Source organism: Coregonus clupeaformis, unplaced genomic scaffold (genome assembly GCF_020615455.1).
Source record: "Coregonus clupeaformis isolate EN_2021a unplaced genomic scaffold, ASM2061545v1 scaf2053, whole genome shotgun sequence".
Classification (NCBI taxonomy): domain Eukaryota; kingdom Metazoa; phylum Chordata; class Actinopteri; order Salmoniformes; family Salmonidae; genus Coregonus; species Coregonus clupeaformis.
This window is the reverse complement of record NW_025535507.1, coordinates 69,124-90,000: the sequence shown is the minus strand read 5'-3', so window position 1 is coordinate 90,000 and position 20,877 is coordinate 69,124. Positions and strand designations below refer to the sequence as shown.

General features: G+C 48.4%; 1 protein-coding gene across 1 annotated transcript in view; it reads right to left on the bottom strand.

The window, feature by feature from the left end:
* Window positions 1-20,601, bottom strand: part of LOC121559198 (sodium/hydrogen exchanger 9B2-like) — a gene marked incomplete at its 3' end in the record, with an annotated part of 25,004 nt that extends 4,403 nt beyond the window's left edge. The window contains exons 1-4 of the mRNA XM_045219097.1: window positions 20,473-20,601; window positions 19,969-20,139; window positions 19,634-19,776; window positions 19,277-19,404 (exon numbers count right to left, since the gene is read on the bottom strand). Of these exons, the coding sequence (XP_045075032.1) occupies window positions 19,277-19,404; window positions 19,634-19,776; window positions 19,969-20,139; window positions 20,473-20,566 (536 nt within the window). The remainder of the gene's footprint in view (window positions 1-19,276; window positions 19,405-19,633; window positions 19,777-19,968; window positions 20,140-20,472) is intronic.
* Between the last annotated feature and the right edge of the window lie 276 nt (window positions 20,602-20,877).

Sequence of the window (20,877 nt, the reverse complement as noted above, 5' to 3'; positions counted from 1 at the left end):
CGATTTTACCCCTTCCAGGGAAGAGGCATGGGACACCTTTACACATATTCTGTACATGGCCTTCTTTCCCACCTCCTTGAACTCCCCCAGCTCCGGGGTATCGAAGGAAAGCAGCATCCCCACGTCCTCCTCGAATGCCCCCGCCGCAGCACTAACAATCAGAACACATAATCCAGACCCTCCTTCCACCGATCAGAATTAGAAGTGTCAGTCACATACTGCAGATGAAGTACTGGCAAGGAATCACAGACCTCAGCGACGACCTTCCTCAGTAGGCGAGACGATCGGATCCCCGCTCTTTCTCCCAGCTCCTCCAACGACCTATTCCTGTTCCACATCAGATGACCCAGCTTAGTACACCCCACGCCTAACAGGCATGAACGTAGGCTAGCTGAACCCAGAACACGGGACTGGATGGCAGTGTTGTGAAAAAGAGGCTCTTCAAAAAGCCACATCCCTGGTGGCGTGCAGGCCTTACGGGACTTGACCAGAACTCTCCAAGCCTGCATAACAGACTCATAAAATGGAGTCAGGCCAGGCAACTCACCCCCCCTCCAGCTTTAAGAGGAAAAGGTGCTTGTCTAAGCCCAAACAGCCCGCTCTCCTCATCAATGTGTAGGCTGTGTCAACCCAGCTAGAACCGTCACTGTACAACAGTCTCTGGGCTGCTTGAAGCCGGAAAGCCATGATCCTGGAAGAAATGTCCACCAGGCCTTGCCCACCCTCGTGCAGTGGCAGGTACAGGGCTGAAGCTTTAATCCAATGTTGTCCAGACCAGAAGAAGTTGACAAGGGTCCTCTGAAGCTCTTGTATCAGACCCTTTGGTGGCTGTAAAATCATTAGTCTGTGCCACAGGGTAGAGGCAGCTAGGTTATTAGCTACCAGTACCCTTCCCCTATAAGACAGCTGGGGCAGCACCCATTTCCATCTTGACAGTCTGGCACACACTTTCTCCACTACACCCTCCCAGTTCTTTTCTGAAAGACATCGGAGCCTAGAAAAACCCCCAAAGTCTTCATCCCATCTCTGCCCCACTGAAGCCCCCCTGGTAACCGTGGAGCGGACCCCATCTGAAGCTGGCCTGCCCACAGCGCTTCACTCTTTCCCCAATTGACTCTAGCTGAGGAGGCCCCCTCATACACCTTTAAAGCGTCTGAGAGAACCTTAACATCCTCACCCCCTGTAATAAAAACTGTCACGTCATCTGCATACGCAGACAGTGCTATCGTGGGACCCTTCATTACACCTGGCACAGAGAAACCAGTAAGCTTCGCTCTTAAAAAACAAAGCATTGGTTCAATCGCCAGACTGTATAACTGCCCTGAAATTGGGCATCCCTGCCTGATGCCCCTTTGGACAGGGATGGGACAACTCAAACCACCCCCACCTTCACCATACACGAGGCCCCAGCATACAGTAAATTCATCCAAGACAAAAAAACATCCCCAAACCCAAAGGCTTTCATTGTTTTAAACAAGTACTGGTGGTCCACACGATCAAAAGCCTTCTCCTGATCCAAAGAAAGTAAACCCACATTTACATCAGACAGTTTACAAATGTCCAAAACATCTCTTATTAGAAACAAGTTGTCAACAATAGAGCGATCAGGTACACAATAGGACTGGTCCTTGTGGACCAACAATCCCAGATATTCTTTCAACCTGTTTGAGAGACATTTAGAAACAATTTTATATTCTGCACACAGCAAAGCAACAGGTCTCCAATTTTTATGAGAGCCAAATCCCCCTTTTTGGCAACAGTGAAAGTACCGCACGTTGACAAGATACAGGAAGAGAGCCCTCATGAAAATATTCACACACCACTTCATAAAAATCCTCCCCAATAGACCCCCCAAAAGTGCTTATAAAACTCAGATGGTAAACCATCAATGCCAGGGGCTCGGCCTGTTGAGAGCTGCATAACTGCTGTGGACAGCTCTTGCAGTGTAATGTCAGAGTCCAATGCGACTCTTTGCTCAGGTCCCAATTGAGGAAGACCGTGTAACAACTGTTCAGTACACAGAGAGTCACAATCCTCCGCCTTATAGAGGGCAGAATAGAAATCCACGGCATGTTGACGCATTTCACTGTCATCCGTGGTCACCTTCCCATCAGGGAGACGAAGGCAGACCATCTGTTTACGTTGCCATGTCGACTGTCCTAGGTTAAAAAAAAAAGCACTAGGAGCATCCATATCCTTGAGGGAAGCGAAACGAGATCTAATCAAGGCACCCTTCACTCTTTCATGCAGAAACGACCTCAGTTCATGTTTCTTGTCCTGTAAGTTCATGACTAGTCCGGGGTCATTCTGAGTGAGCAACTTCAATTCAATAGATTTAATGTTCTGTTCAAGGGCCCTGATAGTCTCTTTAACTTCAATTCGAGACAGAGCAGTATACTGTTGACAAAATAATCCTATTTGGGCCTTCCCAACCTCCCACCATTGTCTCAAGGACTCAAAATTCCCTTTTGTAACCCTCCATTTTTCCCAAAACAACAAAAACCTTTCACAAAACATGACATCATGTAACAATTTAACATTAAAATACCAATAAGATGATGACCTTCGTGGACAGGACAAATGAATATCAACAGTGACAATATGGTGATCAGAGAAACCCACAGGAGTGATGTCACACCTTCCAACCCTACTACAGTATTGCTCAGATACATACAACCTGTCTAACCTTGCTGCACTGACATGACCTTCATTAACTTTTAGCCATGTGTACTGCCTAACTTTTGCATTCCTTACTCTCCACACATCAGAAAGCTCAAACTCAGTTAATAGACCAGACAGACATATTGCTGACCGCAGGTGAGGTTCTTCAGCGGTGCGATCAACAGTAAAATCCACTGTACAGTTCCAGTCCCCCCCTAAAACCATACACCCCTCTTGGTCACACTGTCTTAAGGTTTCCTTTATTTTATCAAAACCAACAATACGCTCTGTACCCTCATTAGGAGCATAAACATTAAAAAAAAAAAAAAAAAAAAAAACCTGAAGAAAACAAGATTGCCACCCCAGCACTGAAATTAGTACCATGACTGAGTACATGCTGCCCCTCCCACCACATACCCCAGTCAACCTCATTTTCCTCATCACTATGTGTCTCCTGTAGGAAAACTACATTAAGCCTTTTCTGTTTTATTACTTCTAATACCCAAGCCCTCTTATTCCTGTCCCTCCCTCCATTAATATTGAGAGAACCTACCCTTAGTACCTCCATATAGAAAAGAAAAAGGAAAAGCAGAAGATACCACAGAGAAACCAGACAAAGAGAATAGAACACCCTATGAGGCATAATCATCATCATTATTTAAATTTTCTCTTAACCTGACCACGTTTCCCACCACCTTTTGCTGCTGCAACAGCAGTAACAAATTTCCTCAAGCCGAAACCGCTTCTTCTCACTCAACTGGTCTAACCCCACCGTCTTCTGTAACATCACAGCTGACCTCACAAACTTATCAACATCAAAATAATCTGCCAATTTGACAGATTTCCCAAAAGTCTGATCCAGAAACCCATTTACCTCCTCTAGATCGTAAATTGAGTCCTCACCAGCTGATATCGTATCAAGAGAGATATCCATATCCTTCTCCTGATCCTCCTCAACTGAGGCCACAGACCACTGACTCCCCTCTACCACATCCCTTTCAACACTCCCCACCTGAACCCCATTACTCGTAGTGGGCATCTCCTCCACTACCTGGGAGACTAGCCCCACCTGAACCCCATTACTCGTAGTGGGCATCTCCTCCACTACCTGGGAGACTAGCCCCCCCTGTACCCCAGCACTCATAGTGGGCATCTCCTCCACTACCTGGGAGATTAGCTCCAGATGTACCCCCTCCTGTACCCCAGCACTCGTACTGGGCACCTCCTCACCAGTCTGAGGAAATGGCCCTTCAGATCCATCCTTACCTTCTACAACATTTTTTTTCTGCTGCATAACATTTCCCTCTGGTACAAGTTGCACCTCTGTGCCCTCAACACGGACAACGTGTTCCTCAGCAACAGATGCGTGTGGCTGCTCTACCACTGTCAGCCCACCTCTTCCTACATCAGTGGGCCCAGGCGTTACGAGGACCACCTGCGCCCCTCCCTCTGCCTTCTCCCTTTTCGGGCAAGCATGTAAACGCTATGACCAACATCCCCACACTCAAAACACCGTTGACTACCCGTACTAGCATAAGCCATATACAGTCTATTGTCATACTTGACTTTAAACGATAACTCCAAAGTCTGCTCCGGTGAGTCCAAAAACATAAACACCTGTCGCCGAAACGACATTACCTGTTTCAACGCCGGGTGTTTGCAACCCAATGGGACAACCTTAATTGAACTTGCAAACTTCCCAAAGCGCAATAACTCGCGCTCCAATAGCTCATTTGGAATGAACGGCGGTACATTTGAAATCGTTACCCTTGTTGACGGAGAAAAAAGCGGCGTAACTTGAATAAACATTCCTTTAAGAAGTATGCCATGCTCAACCATACGATCAACAAGGCGCTCTTCTTTAAGAAATACCACCACCGCTTTATTCATCCGTGACGCATAAGCAACATTCTCATATCCTACCTTCTCTCCTACGGCGACCAGAACCTCTTCCACCGTAACAGTAGCTTCAGTAACACACCTAAAGCCGTGCCGAAGTGACAGGGACGGCGTCCCGATTCGGGCCGCCATCCCCACCAAAATCAGGGTAATTTCAACACGAAAAACAATATACTTAATTCTACCACAACAAAAAAATAAAAATAATAACCTTAATCATGCACAGAAGAAAAAAAGGATATCACCAAGAAAAGGAAAACCCAGGATATCTAACTCTACACAACACTCGCACTTAGCACTCACTCAAACAATTCCCAGCACGCACCAAACACTCCCAGCATGCAGAGAGAGAGAGAGAGAGAGAGAGAGAGAGAGAGAGAGAGAGAGAGAGAGAGAGAGAGAGAGAGAGAGAGCGAGAGAGAGAGAGAGAGAGAGAGAGAGAACTGTCAGAACTGGATAAGATCCTGACACCCTCAGCACACAGGTGGACAAACACCTACCTGGAGGTGACAGCATTAAAAATAAAATCTCATCCAGAGTGACTTACAGTTAGTGCATTCATCTTAAGATAGTTAGGTGGGACAACCACATATCACAGGCATAGAAAGCACATTTTCCCTCAATAACGGAGCTGTCAGTAGAGTCAGAGCTAGAAGGGGGGGGGGGGGGGGTTCGAGGTGAGGAGGTTCCTCTTGCTTTTCCGTAGGTAAGCACCATGGTCTTGTAGTGGATGTGAGCTTCAACTGAAGCCAGTGGAGTGTGCGGACAGACCTCTACATGCTTTGTAAGTAGGACAACCTGCAAAATCGGCAGTGTATCAAATACTTGTTCTTCCCACTGTATATATATCCAATAGAAACTCACATTTACAGTTGATGAACATACCTATATATATATACAGTGGGGAGAAGAAGTATTTGATACACTGCCGATTTTGCAGGTTGTCCTACTTACAAAGCATGTAGAGGTCTGTCCTTTTTATCATAGGTACACTTCAACTGTGAGAGACGGAATCTAAAACAAAAATCCAGAAAATCACATTGTATGATTTTTAAGTAATTAATTTGCATTTTATTGCATGACATAAGTATTTGATACATCAGAAAAGCAGAACTTAATATTTGGTACAGAAACCTTTGTTTGCAATTACAGAGATCACACGTTTCCTGTAGGTCTTGACCAGGTTTGCACACACTGCAGCAGGGATTTTGGCCCACTCCTCCATACAGACCTTCTCCAGATCCTTCAGGTTTCGGGGCTGTTGCTGGGCAATACGGACAATAAGGACGACTGATCCGTGTAAAGGAAAGAATGAATGGGGCCATGTATCGTGAGATTTTGAGTGAAAACCTCCTTCCATCAGCAAGGGCATTGAAGATGAAACGTGGCTGGATCTTTCAGCATGACAATGATCCCAAACACACCGCCCGGGCAACGAAGGAGTGGCTTCGTAAGAAGCATTTCAAGGTCCTGGAGTGGCCTAGCCAGACTCCAGATCTCAACCCCATAGAAAATCTTTGGAGGGAGTTGAAAGTCTGTGTTGCCCAGCGACAGCCCCAAAACATCACTGCTCTAGAGGAGATCTGCATGGAGGAATGGGCCAAAATACCAGCAATAGTGTGTGAAAACCTTGTGAAGACTTACAGAAAACGTTTGACCTGTGTCATTGCCAACAAAGGGTATATAACAAAGTATTGAGAAACTTTTGTTATTGACCAAATACTGATTTTGTCACGGATTCTGCCGAGGCTGCTCCCCCTCCTGGTACGAGCAGGCGTCGGCGGTCGCCGTCCCCGGAGTACTAGCTGCCACCGATCTATGTTTCTGTGTGAGATTGCTTTTGTCTGTCTGTCACACCTGTGTCCAATTGTGTATTGATCACCTGTCCTATAAGTTCCGTCTTTTTGCTTAGTAGGATTGTGTGTTGTTGTTTTACTGTCGTTCGTGTCGGAGCTTCCTTTTGGTTTCTGTTTTGTTTTGGTGTTTAGTGTTTGACACATTGTTGCATATTTTCCCTCGCCTCGTCGTTTTGTCGAGGTCGTGTTCCTTTTTTTGGATTTATGTCTACTTGGGACTATTAAAGCTTTGTTGGACGTACCTCTGTGTCCTGCGCCTGACTCCTCCACCACATCCACATCGGTTCTTATGACAGAACAACACACCAAAATGGAGTCAGCAGGAACAGCGGCGGCACCCGTATCACTCTTGGACCGGATCAATCACCAAGACACCATGATCCGGCACCTTGGGGCCACCATGGACGAGGTAGCCAACAAGCTGCGCCAGTTGGTGACTCGAGAGGCATAGAGGCCCTCTTACCACATCCCGTCACCAACGGCCAGTCCTCCTCTCTCAGCACCGGAACCCAGTGGTATTCGGCTCTCGCTCCTGAGGGCATATGACGGTTCTGCAGCCGGGTGTCAGGGATTTCTGCTACAGGTGGAACTTTACCTGGCTACTATACACCCGGCGCCCTCGGGATACGAGAGCGTCTCCGCCCTCATCTCCTGTCTATCCGGCAAGGCGTTGGAATGGGCCAACGCCGAATGGAGGGGAATAGACGCCGCAACCATCACCTACGCGGAGTTCTCCCGCCGCTTCAGGACTGTCTTTGATCATCCACCTGAGGGTAAAGCGGCGGGAGAGCGTCTGTTCCACCTCCGACAGGAGAAGAGGAGCGCCCAGGAGTTCGCACTGGAGTTCCGGACACTAGCAGCGGATGCGGGGTGGAATGAGAGGGCCCTCATCGACCACTACAGGTGTAGTCTACGAGAGGACGTTCGTCGTGAGCTGGCCTGCAGGGACACCAACTTGTCATTTGACCAGTTGGTGGACATTTCCATCCGTCTAGACACCCTGCTGGCTACCCGCGGACGTTCCGAGTGGGGGTCGTCCATTCCGCTCTCCAGCACCTCCGATCCGATTCCTATGGAGATCGGGGGTGCTGGCGCTAGAGAGAGGAGGAGAGGGAACCCGAGGGGAACCATCCCCTGCACCACCTGCGGTCGTGGAGGGCACACCGCGGCCAGGTGCTGGGGAGGGTCTCTTGGGAGAGGTGACAACAGGCCACGCACTGGGGAGTCATTTCAGGTGAGCAGGCGCCCCACTTACCCAGAGCTTTCTGTTGGTCACATGAGTATTCCTGTGAGATTTCCACAGGTGGCACCTCGTTCCCAGCATAAGGCGCTAGTAGATTCAGGCGCTGCTGGGAACTTTATTGATCGGGCATTTTGTAGTAGGTTAAGGATTCCCCTTCGGCCGGTAGAAACTCCATTTCCTGTCCACGCCTTAGACAGCCGGCCGTTGGGGTCGGGTCTGATCAGGAGGTCACAGCACCACTGACGATGACAACGCAGGGGGGTCACGAGGAGATCATTCAGTTTTATCTGATTGACTCTCCTGCGTACCCTGTGGTGTTGGGACTTCCCTGGTTAAGCACCCATGATCCTACCATAGCGTGGCAACAGAGGGCTCTTATGGAGTGGTCTTCCCAGTGTGTAGGGAGATGTCTAGGTGTTTCCTTAGGGGCGACCTCGGTAGAGAGTCCGAACCAAGTGCCCGCACTGCGCATTCCCCCTGAGTATGAGGATTTAGCACTGGCGTTTAGTAAATCGAGGGCAGCACGGCTACCTCCTCATAGACAGGGGGACTGTGCGATAAATCTCCAAACAGGAGCGGCTCTGCCACGGAGTCATGTGTATCCCCTGTCTCAAGAGGAGACAGCGGCTATGGAGACGTACATAGCCGAGTCCTTGGCACAGGGATACATACGGCCTTCTACTTCCCCGGTCTCCTCGAGTTTCTTCTTTGTGAAGAAGAAGGATGGGGATTGCGCCCGTGTATTGACTACCGTAGTCTCAATCAGATCACAGTTAAATACAGCTACCCACTTCCACTGATTGCGACGATGACGGAGTCATTACGCGGCGCGCGCTTCTTCACAAAGTTAGATCTCAGGAGCGCGTATAATCTGGTGCGCATTAGGGAGGGGGGATGAATGGAAGACAGCATTTAGCACAACCTCGGGTCATTACGAGTATCTCGTCATGCCATACGGGTTAATGAATGCTCCTTCAGTCTTCCAATCCTTTGTTGACGAGATTTTCCGGGACATGCATGGGCAGGGTGTAGTAGTTTACATCGACGACATCCTAGTGTACTCTGCTACCCGAGCCGAGCATGTAGCCCAGGTGCGCCGAGTGTTGAGAAGACTGTTGGAGCATGACTTGTATGTCAAGGCAGAGAAATGCCTGTTCTTCCAGGAGTCCGTCTCCTTTTTGGGTTATCGGTTGTCTGCGTCTGGTGTGGAGATAGAGGTAGACCGGGTATCGGCCGTGCGTAATTGGCAAACTCCAACGACTGTAAAAGAGGTGCAGCGGTTCTTGGGTTTTGCTAATTACTACCGGAGGTTTATTCGGGGTTTTGGACAGGTTGCAGCTCCCATTACATCTCTACTAAAGGGGGGTCCGGTTCGTTTGCAGTGGTCAGCTGAGGCGGACAGGGCATTTGTTAAACTTGAGAACCTGTTCACCTCGGCTCCTGTGCTGGCGCACCCGGATCCCTCTTTACCATTCCAAGTAGAGGTAGACGCGTCCGAGTCCGGCATTGGGGCAGTCCTGTCGCAACGGTCCGGCACGCCACCTAAGCTCCGCCCCTGTGCGTTCTACTCTAAGAAGCTCAGCTCGGCGGAGCGTAATTATGACGTTGGGGACAGGGAGCTGTTAGCTGTAGTCCAGGCCCTAAAGGTGTGGAGGCATTGGCTTGAGGGGGCTCAACACCCTTTCCTCATTCTGACAGATCACCGTAACCTGGAGTACATCCGGGCAGCTAGGAGATTGAACCCTCGTCAGGCTAGGTGGAACATGTTCCTAACCCGGTTTGTTTTCAAGATCACATACATCCCAGGGTCCCAGAATGCTAAGGCAGACGCCCTGTCCCGGCGGTATGACACAGAGGAGAGGTCCAACGAGCCTACTTCCATATTGCCGGAGTCTTGTTTGGTGGCTCCGGTGGTTTGGGAGGTCGATGCGGAAATCGAGCGGGCACTGCGTACCGACCCTACTCCCCCCGAGTGTCCTGTGGGGCGGACGTACGTTCCGCTCGAGGTTCGTGATCGACTTATTTATTGGGCTCATACATCACCCTCCTCTGGACATCCAGGTATTGGCTGGACCGTGCACTGTCTTAGCATGAAATACTGGTGGCCAACGTTAGCTAGGGATGTGAGGGTTTATGTCTCCTCCTGCTCGGTGTGTGCCCAGTGTAAGGCGCCTAGACATTTGCCCAGGGGTAAGCTACATCCCCTGCCCGTTCCACAACGACCATGGTCCCACCTCTCGGTAGATTTCGTTACGATCTACCCCCCTCCCAGGGGAATACCACCATTTTGGTCGTTGTGGATCGGTTTTCTAAGGCCTGTCGTCTCCTTCCTATGCCGGTTCTCCCTTCTGCCCTACAAACCGCTGAGGCCCTGTTCACCCATGTGTTCCGGCACTATGGGGTCCCCGAGGATATAGTGTCTGACCGAGGTCCCCAGTTCACCTCCAGAGATTGGGGGGCGTTTATGGAACGGTTGGGGGTCTCGGTGAGCCTTACCTCGGGGTACCATCCAGAAAGCAATGGGCAGGTGGAACGTGTCAACCAGGATGTGGGTAGGTTTTTGAGGTCCTATTGCCGGGACCGGCCGGAGGAGTGGTCGAGGTTCCTCCCCTGGGCAGAGATAGCCCAGAACTCTCTCCGCCACTCCTCCACCAATTTAACACCTTTCCAGTGTGTCTTAGGTTATCAGCCGGTCCTGGCGCCATGGCACGAGAGCCAGATCGAAGCTCCTGCGGTGGACGAGTGGATTCGGCGCTCGGAGGAGACGTGGGACGCTGCCCATGTCCATCTGCAGCGTGCCATCCGTCAACAGAAGGCGAGCGCCGATCGCCACCGCAGTGAGGGCCCGGTGTACGCACCGGGAGATCGAGTCTGGCTCTCGACTCGAAACCTGCCCCTCCGCCTGCCCTGCCGGAAGCTGGGTCGGCGGTTTGTGGGGCCCTTTAAAGTCCTGAGAAGATTGAACGAGGTGTGTTACAGGTTACAACTGCCTATAGAGTACAAAAATATTAACCCCTCGTTCCATGTGTCTCTTCTCAGGCCGGTGGTAGCTGGTCCACTCCAAGATAATGAGATAGGAGAGACCCCTCCGCCCCCTTTGGACATCGAGGGGGCGCCGGCGTACAGAGTCCGGACCATCTTGGACTCGAGGCGCCGGATGAGTGGTCTCCAGTATCTCGTGGAGTGGGAGGGGTACGGTCCGGAGGAACGGTGCTGGGTGCCCAGGAGGGACATCCTCGATCCATCCCTCCTGACTGAGTTCCACCGTGGGCATCCCACGCGCCCGGGTCCGCGTCCTCCTGGCCGTCCCCGAGGCCGGGGTCGGCGCACGGCTGGAGCCGCGCGTCAAGGGGGGGGTACTGTCACGGATTCTGCCGAGGCTGCTCCCCCTCCTGGTACGAGCAGGCGTCGGCGGTCGCCGTCCCCGGAGTACTAGCTGCCACCGATCTATGTTTCTGTGTGAGATTGCTTTTGTCTGTCTGTCACACCTGTGTCCAATTGTGTATTGATCACCTGTCCTATAAGTTCCGTCTTTTTGCTTAGTAGGATTGTGTGTTGTTGTTTTACTGTCGTTCGTGTCGGAGCCACCTTTTGTATTCTGTTTTGTTTGGTGTTTAGTGTTTTACGCATTGTTGCGTAATTTTCCCTCGCCTCGTCGTTTTGTCGAGGTCGTGTTCCTTTTTTTGGATTTATGTCTACTTGGGACTATTAAAGCTTTGTTGGACGTACCTCTGTGTCCTGCGCCTGACTCCTCCACCACATCCACATCGGTTCTTATGACAGATTTTCCACCATAATTTGCAAATAAATTCATTAAAAAACCTACAATGTGATTTTCTGGATTTTTTTCCCTAATTTTGTCTGTCATAGTTGACATGTACCTATGATGAAAATTACAGGCCTCTCTCATATTTTTAAGTGAGAGAACTTGCACAATTGGTGGCTGACTAAATACTTTTTTCCCCCACTGTATATATCAACGAATTGGCGAGGGCACTAGAACAGTCTGCAGCAACCGGCCTCACCCTACTAGAATCTGAAGTCAAATGTCTACTGTTTGCTGATGATCTGGTGCTTCTGTCCCCAACCAAGGAGGGCCTACAGCAGCACTTAGATCTTCTGCACAGATTCTGTCAGACCTGGGCCCTGACAGTAAATCTCAGTAAGACAAAAATAATGGTGCTCCAAAAAAGGTCCAGTTGCCAGGACCACAAATACAAATTTCATCTAGACACCGTTGCCCTAGAGCACACAAAAACTATACATACCTCGGCCTAAACATCAGCTCCACAGGTAACTTCCACAAAGCTGTGAACGATCTGAGAGACAAGGCAAGAAGTGCCTTCTATGTCATCAAAGAATCATAACATTTGACATACCAATAAGGATCTGATTAAAAATACAAGATAGATCCAAGATGGCGTAGCAGTGCGGTCGTGTTTTTTTCAGTTTTTTGTCTATTTTGTATATATTTCTCAATTTTACTTTTAATTCTTTAACTAAATATACTTTCTCGCCTCACCCAACGTGGAAAGGATTCTATTATTTCTTTATAACTTTTATCAAGAATCTTAAGCTGAAACTAGTCTAGCTGCAACCGAATGGCTACTTGCTCTTAGCCACCGTTACCGGTCTTCACCATTGTCCGTGGCCTGCACTACCCACCAGCCAGCTCTAGCACAGCGTGCTATCGACCCAGAGCATATCGGACTTTCTGCCGGAATCACTGGACCCTAGCGCCGGATCATCGCAACCAGCTAGCTGCAACCTAATGGCTGTTGTCGTTGGCTAATTACCATTGCCCCTTAGCAAGCACCAGTTAGCCTTGAGCTAGCCTCGAGCCAGGCCCATCCTCCACGGGGGGCCAGTATGAAAAAAAAGAAAAAATTTATGCACTCACTAACTGTAAGTCGCTCTGGATAAGAGCGTTTGCTAAATGACTAAAATGTAAAATGTGAATGTAAATCTCCCGGCTATCTACCTCTCTGTCAACCGGACGGGACCTCCTAGTGTTGACACGGAGCCCCGCAGATCCAACACGACTGGTTTGCCGACAAAATCGTCTGATGTGGTTTCAACAGGCTTCCCGTTACGACGTCGACCACGAAGATCCATCTGCTAGCCCCGGCCCGCTAGCACACGCAAGCCGGGCCTCTTGCTCGCCAGTGCTGTAGCAGCCCCCGAACTACCTCCGAACTCTCCTATTGCTGTTCAACGGACCTTGTGATAACTCAGCTATACAGCTGATGCCTGCTGGACTGTTCCTTTATACGGTACCGCATCCTGTTTGTGTTTAGCCTCAGCCCAAACTTTGTCGCCATTACCAGCTGTTGTCTTAGCTCTCTCGAATAACACCTGTGATTGCTTTATGCCTCTCTTCCATGTCAATATGCCTTGCTTATTGCTGTTACGGTAATTTCTTATTGTACTATTTCACTGTAGAGCCCCCAGCCCAGCTCAACCTGCCTTAGACAGTTCCTTTGTCCCACCCCCCCATACACACGGAGACCGACTCAATCGCCTCTAGTGATGCTATCTCTTTCATCGTTACCCAACGCTTAGGTTTACCTCCACTGTAGTCATATCCTTCCATATCCTTGTCTGTACATAATGCCCTGAATCTATTCTACAACGCCCGGAAATCTGCCCCTTTTTTTCTCTGTACCCAACGCACTAGAAGACCAGTTCTTAAAGCCTTTAGCCATATCCTTATTCTACTCCTCCTCTGTTCCTCTGGTGATGTAGAGGTTAACCCCTGTAGCCCCCAGTATCACTCCTACTCCCCAGGCGCTATCATTTGTTGACTTCTGTAACCGTAAAAGCCTTGGTTTCTTGCACGTTAACATCCGATGTCTCCTTCCTAAGTTTGAGTTATTCACTGCGTTAGCACACTACGCCAACCCTGATGTTCTAGCAGTGTCTGAATCCTGGCTCAGGAAGGCCACCAAAAATTCAGAAATATCCATCCCCAACTACAACATTTTCCATCTCGATAGAACTGCCAAAGGGGGTGGGGTTGCAATCTACTGTAGAGATAGCCTGCAGAGCTCTATCATACTATCCAGGTCTGTGCCCAAACAGTTTGAGCTCCTACTTCTAAAAATCCACCTTTCCAGAAATAAGTCTCTCACTGTTGCCGCTTGCTACAGACCCCCCTCAGCCCCCGAGCTGTGCCCTGGACACCATATGTGAACTGATCACCCCCCATCTATCCTCAGAGTTCGTACTGCTTGGTGACCTAAACTGGGATATGCTTAAACACCCCGGCCATCCTACAATCCAAGCTAGATGCCCTCAATCTCACACAAAATATCAACGAACCTACCAGGTACAACCCCAAATCTGTAAACATGGGCACCCTCATAGATATCGTCCTGACAAATTTACCCTCTAAATACACCTCCGCTGTCTTCAACCAGGATCTCAGCGATCACTGCCTTATTGCCTGCGTCCGTAATGGGTCCGCGGTCAAACGACCACCCCTCATCACTGTCAAACACTCCCTAAAACACTTTAGCGAGCAGGCCTTTCTTATTGACCTGGCCCGGGTATCCTGGATGGATATTGACCTCATTCCGTCAGTAGAGGATGCCTGGTTGTTCTTTAAAAGTGCTTTCCTCTCAATCTTAAATAAGCATGCCACATTCAAAAAATTCAGAACTAAGAACAGATATAGCCCCTGGTTCTCCTCAGACTTGACTGCCCTTGACCAGCACAAAAACATCCTGTGGCATACTGCATTAGCATCGAACAGCCCCCGCGATATGCAACTTTTCAGGGAAGTCAGGAACCAATATACACAATCAGTTAGGAAAGCAAAGGCTAGCTTTTTCAAACAGAAATGTGCATCCTGTAGCACTAACTCCAAAAAGTTTTGGGACACTGTAAAGTCCATGGAGAATAAGAGCACCTCCTCCCAACTGCCCACTGCACTGAGGCTAGGAAACACTGTCACCACCGATAAATCTACAATAATCGACAATTTCAACAAGCATTTTGCTACGGCTGGCCATGCTTTCTACCTGGCTACCACTACCCCGGCCACCAGCTTTGCACCCTCCGCTGCAACTTGCTCATGCCCCCCCCGCTTCTCCTTTACACAAATTCAGACAGCTGCTGTTCTGAAAGAGCTGAAAGATCTGGACCCCTACAAATCAGCTGGGCTAGACAATCTGGACCCTTTCTTTCTAAAATTAGCCGCCGAAATTGTCGCAACCCATATTACTAGCCCGTTCAACCTCTCTTTCGTAACGTCTGAGATCCCCAGAGATTGGAAAGCTGCCACGGTCATCCCCCTCTTCAAAGGGTGTGACACTCTAGATCCAAACTGTTACAGACCTATATCCATCCTGCCCTGCCTTTCGAAAGTTTTTGAAAGCCAAGTTAACAAACAGATCACCGACCATTTCGAATCCCACCGTACCTTCTCCGCTATGCAATCCGGTTTCCGAACTGGTCATGGGTGCACCTCAGCCACGCTCAAGGTCCTAAACGATATTATAACCGCGATCGATAAAAGACAGTACTGCGCAGCCGTCTTCATCGACCTGGCCAAGGCTTTCGACTCTGTCAACCACCGCATTCTTATTGGCAGACTAAATAGCCTTGGTTTCTCAAATGACTGCCTTGCCTGGTTCACCAACTACTTCTCAGATAGAGTTCAATGTGTCAAATCGGAGGGCCTGTTGTCTGGACCTCTGGCAGTCTCTATGGGGGTGCCACAGGGTTCAATTCTCGGGTCGACTCTATTCTCTGTGAATATCAATGATGTTGCTCTTGCTGCTGGTGACGCTCGGATCCACCTCTATGCGGACAACACCATTTTGTATACAGCTGGCCCTTCATTGGACACTGTGTTAACAAACCTCCAAACGAGCTTCAACGCCATACAACACTCCTTCCGTAGTCTCCAACTGCTCTTAAACACTAGTAAAACTAAATGCATGCTCTTCAACCGAACGCTGCTTGCACCCGCCCACCCGACTAGAATCACTACTCTTGGCGGGTCTGACCTAGAGTATGTGGACAACTACAAATACCTAGGTGTCTGGTTAGACTGTAAACTCTCCTTCCAGACTCACATTAAGCATCTCCAATCAAAAGTTAGATCTAGAATCGTCTTCCTATTTCGCAACAAAGCCTCCTTCACTCATGCTGCCAAACATGCCCTCGTAAAACTGGCTATCCTACCAATCCTTTTACTTCGGCGATGTCATTTACAAAATAGACTCCAACACTCTACTCAGCAAATTGGATGTAGTCTATCACAGTGCCATCCGTTTTGTCACCAAAGCCCCATATACTACCCACCATTGTGACCTGTACGCTCTTGTTGGCTGGCCCTCACTACATATTTGTCGCCAAACCCACTGGCTCCAGGTCATCTATAAATCACTGCTAGGCTAATCCCCGTCTTGTCTTAGCTCACTGGTCACCATAGCAACACCCACCCGTGGTCTACGCTCCAGCAGGTACAGTGGGGAGAACAAGTATTTGATACACTACCGATGTTGCAGGTTTTCCTACTTACAAAGCATGTAGAGGTCTGTAATTTTTATCATAGGTACACTTCAACTGTGAGAGACGGAATCTAAAACAAAAATCCAGAAAATCACATTGTATGATTTTTAAGTAATTAATTTGCATTTTATTGCATGACTTAAGTATTTGATCACCTACCAACCAGTAAGAATTCTGGCTCTCACAGACCTGTTAGTTTTTCTTTAAGAAGCCCACCTGTTCTCCACTCATTACCTGTATTAACTGCACCTGTTTGAACTCGTTACCTGTATAACAGACACCTGTCCACTCACTAAATCAAACAGACTCCAACCTCTCCACAATGGCCAAGACCAGAGAGCTGTGGAAGGACATCAGGGATAAAATTGAAGACCTGCACAAGGCTGGGATGGGCTACAGGACAATAGGCAAGCAGCTTGGTAAGAAGGCAACAACTGTTGGCTCAATTTTTAGAAAATGGAAGAAGTTCAAGATGACGGTCAATCACCCACGGTCTGGGGCTCCATGCAAGATCTCACCTCGTGGGGCATCAATGATCATGAGGAAGGTGAGGGATCAGCCCAGAACTACATGGCAGGACCTGGTCAATGACCTGAAGAGAGCTGGGACCACAGTCTCAAAGAAAACCATTAGTAACACACTACGCCGTCATGGATTAAAATCCTGCAGCGCACGCAAGGTCCCCCTGCTCAAGCCAGCGCATGTCCAGGCCCGTCTGAAGTTTGCCAATGACCATCTGGATGATCCAGTGGAGGAATGGGAGAAGGTCATGTGGTCTGATGAGACTCCACTCGCCGTGTTTGGAGGAAGAAGAAGGATGAGTACAACCCCAAGAACACCATCCCAACCGTGAAGCATGGAGGTGGAAACATCATTCTTTGGGGATGCTTTTCTCCAAAGGGGACAGGACGACTACACCGTATTGAGGGGAGGATGGATGGGGACATGTATCGTGAGATCTTGGCCAACAACCTCCTTCTCTCAGTAAGAGCATTGAAGATGGGTCGTGGCTGGGTCTTCCAGCATGACAACGTCCCGAAACACACAGCCAGGCCAACTAAAGAGTGGCTCCGTAAGAAGCATCTCAAGGTCCTGGAGTGGCCTAGCCAGTCTCCAGACCTAAACCCAATAGAAAATCTTTGGAGGGAGCTGAAAGTCCGTATTGCCCAGCGACAGCCCCGAAACCTGAAGGATCTGGAGAAGGTCTGCTGCAGTGTGTGCAAACCTGGTCAAGACCTACAGGAAACGTATGATCTCTGTAATTGCAAACAAAGGTTTCTGTACCAAATATTAAGTTCTGCTTTTCTGATGTATCAAATACTTATGTCATGCAATAAAATGCAAATTAATTACTTAAAAATCATACAATGTGATTTTCTGGACTTTTGTTTTAGATTCCGTCTCTCACAGTTGAAGTGTACCTATGATAAAAAGTACAGACCTCTACATGCTTTGTAAGTAGGAAAACCTGCAAAATCGGCAGTGTCTCAAATACTTGTTCTCCCCACTGTATATCACTGGTCATCCCCAAAGCAAACACCTCCTTTGGCCGCCATTCCTTCTACTTCTCTGCTGCCAATGACTGGAATGAACTGCAAAAATCTCTGAAGCTGGAGACACTTATCTCCCTCACTAACTTTAAGCATCAGTTGTCAGAGCAGCTTACCGATCACTGCACCTGTACACAGCCCATCTGTAATTAGCCCATCCAACTACCTCATCCCCATATTGTTATTTATTTTGCTCATTTGCACCCCAGTATCTCTATTTGCACATCATCTTCTGCACATCTATCACTCCAGTGTTAATACTAAATTATAATTGTAATTATTTTGCACTATGGCCTATTTAGTGCCTTATCTCCATAACTTACTACACCTGGTTAAATAAAGGTGAAATAAAAAATAAATAAAAAACTTGAATCAGTTATAGAACCCATTGACCTTTATGGTTTTGAGGTCTGGGGTCCGCTCACCAACCAAGAATTCACAAAATGTGACAAACACCAAATTGAGACTCTGCATGCAGAATTCTGCAAAAATATCCTCTGTGTACAATGTAAAACACCAAATAATGCATGCAGAGCAGAATTTGTCCCGATACCCGCTAATGATCAAAATCCAGAAAAGAGCCGTTCAATTCTACAACCACCTAAAAGGAAGCGATTCCCAAACCTTCCATAACAAAGCCATCACCTACAGAGAGATGAACCTGGAGAAGAGTCTCCTAAGCAAGCTGGTCATGGGGCTCTGTTCACAAACTGACCCCACAGAGCCCCAGGACAGCAACACAATTAGACCCAACCAAATAATGAGAAAACAAAAAGAGAATTACTTGACACATTGGAAAGAATGAACAAAAAAACAGAGCAAACTAGAATGCTATTTGACCTTAAACAGAGAGTACACAGTGGCAGAAAACCTGACCACTGTGACTGACCCAAACTTAAGGAAAGCTTTGACTATGTACAGACTCAGTGAGCATAGCCTTGCTATTGAGAAACGCCGCCGTAGGCAGACCTGGCTCTCAAGAGAAGACAGGCTATGTGCACACTGTCCACAAAATGAGGTGGAAACTGAGCTGCACTTCCTAACCTCTTGCCAAATGTATGACCATATTAGAGACACATATTTCCCTCCGATTACTGCGATCCACAAAGAATTAAAAAACAAACCCAATTTTGATAAACTCCCTTATCTACTGGGTGAAATACCACAGTGTGCCATCACAGCAGCAAGATTTGTGACCTGTTGCCACAAGAAAAGGGCAACCAGTGAAGAACAAACACCATTGTAAATACAACCCAAATGTATGTTTATTTATTTTCCCTTTTGAAATGTAACTATTTGCACATTGTTACAACACTGTATATAGACATAATATGACATTTGAAACGTCTCTATTCATTTGGAACTTCTGGAACTTCTGAGTGTAATGGTCATTGTACATTAAAAATTAAATCTATTTCACTTATTTTGGCAATGTTAACATATGTTTCCCATGCCAATAAAGCCTATTGAATTGAACTGAATTGAATTGAGACAAATTAGGCTTCAGCTCAGTGGAATAACGTGTGTTAATGTGTGTGTGTGTTTACCCCAGTATGAATCCCCAGACCCAGGGCAGGCCCATCAGGAAGTGAGACATCACAGCGACTGTCGAGGCCTCCACTGTACACGGTCCTACTGCCAGACGCACACACACCGCCTTGAGCCTGCGGAGAGCCTGGTGAGAACACACACCCACCTTTAGCTATGCACCTCCATAGAGAAAACACCTCTCTCTCTCTCTCTCTCTCTCTCTCTCTCTCTCTCTCTCTCTCTCTCTCTCTCTCTCTCTCTCTCTCTCTCTCTCCCCCCCCCCCCCCTTCCCCCCCCCCCTCCCCCCCCCCCCCCCCCCCCCCCCCCCCCCCCCCCCTTTTCCCCCTCCCTCCCTCCCTCCCTCCCTCCCGTACCGAAGGGTCGAGGCCCAGTCCAGCACGGGTCAGTATGATGGCCAGAGCGATGTTCCTCAGAGCTGCTGACCAGGCCTGCTCAATGTGGACCGCCTCCGTTACATACGGGACGTTACGCAGCACCAGACCAGCCAGCAACATACCTGTACACACACACACACAAACATACACAAACACATACACACACACACACACACACACACACACAAAACACACAAACACACACACCATCCATCACTACAAAACCGCCAGACATAAAGTCCACTGCTGTTCAGATCCACACCAATAAGTCACCCCATCAGACAGAGAGACAACTAACCAATACTGGAACCTACCAAGTAAAGGAGGGAAGGGGGGGAGTGTGGGGAGTTGGATCAGTCCGACCAGTTTGCCACCACACACAGCACAGAGAAACAAGATGATGATGCCGAACAGATTCCCCCCTGGATAACACTCCTTCTCAGTGATGGACCAGACAACCCCGAACAACAACGCTCCTAGACACACTAGGTAGAGGGAGGGAGACACACAAAGGGTTAACACACAAACACACACACACACACACACACACACACACACACACACACACACACACACACACACACACACACACACACACACACACACACACACACACACACACACACACACACACACACAGAGACACACACACACACACACACACACACACACACACACACACACACACACACACGATCAACTTTTCAGCTTAATATTGTTAGCTAGCATACCGCACTAGTCAGCAATTTATATCAAACTGAATGTCTTAATCATTAATGATTTGATCACACACACTGTCACCAACACACACATGGTACCTTTGGTAATAACGTGTGCTAGAAAGCCGTGTGGTCGGGGACATCTCAGTCTGCTGAACCAGGAACAGCAGGAGGAGGAGTCCGACATCGTCATCCTCACCTGGACACACACACACACACACACAGGCACAAGCACACACGGTACTACAAAAACACACACAGACACACACATACATTAACACACACACACATTAACACATACACACATTAACACATACACACATTAACACATACACACGTTAACACACACACAGCCAGTTCTACCACAACTTTAGTAGTCCACAATACAACTCTTCTTCTCTCCCTTCACTGGCTACACAATACAACTCTTCTTCTCTCCCTTCACTGGCTACACAATACAACTCTTCTTCTCTCCCTTCACTGGCTACACAATACAACTCTTCT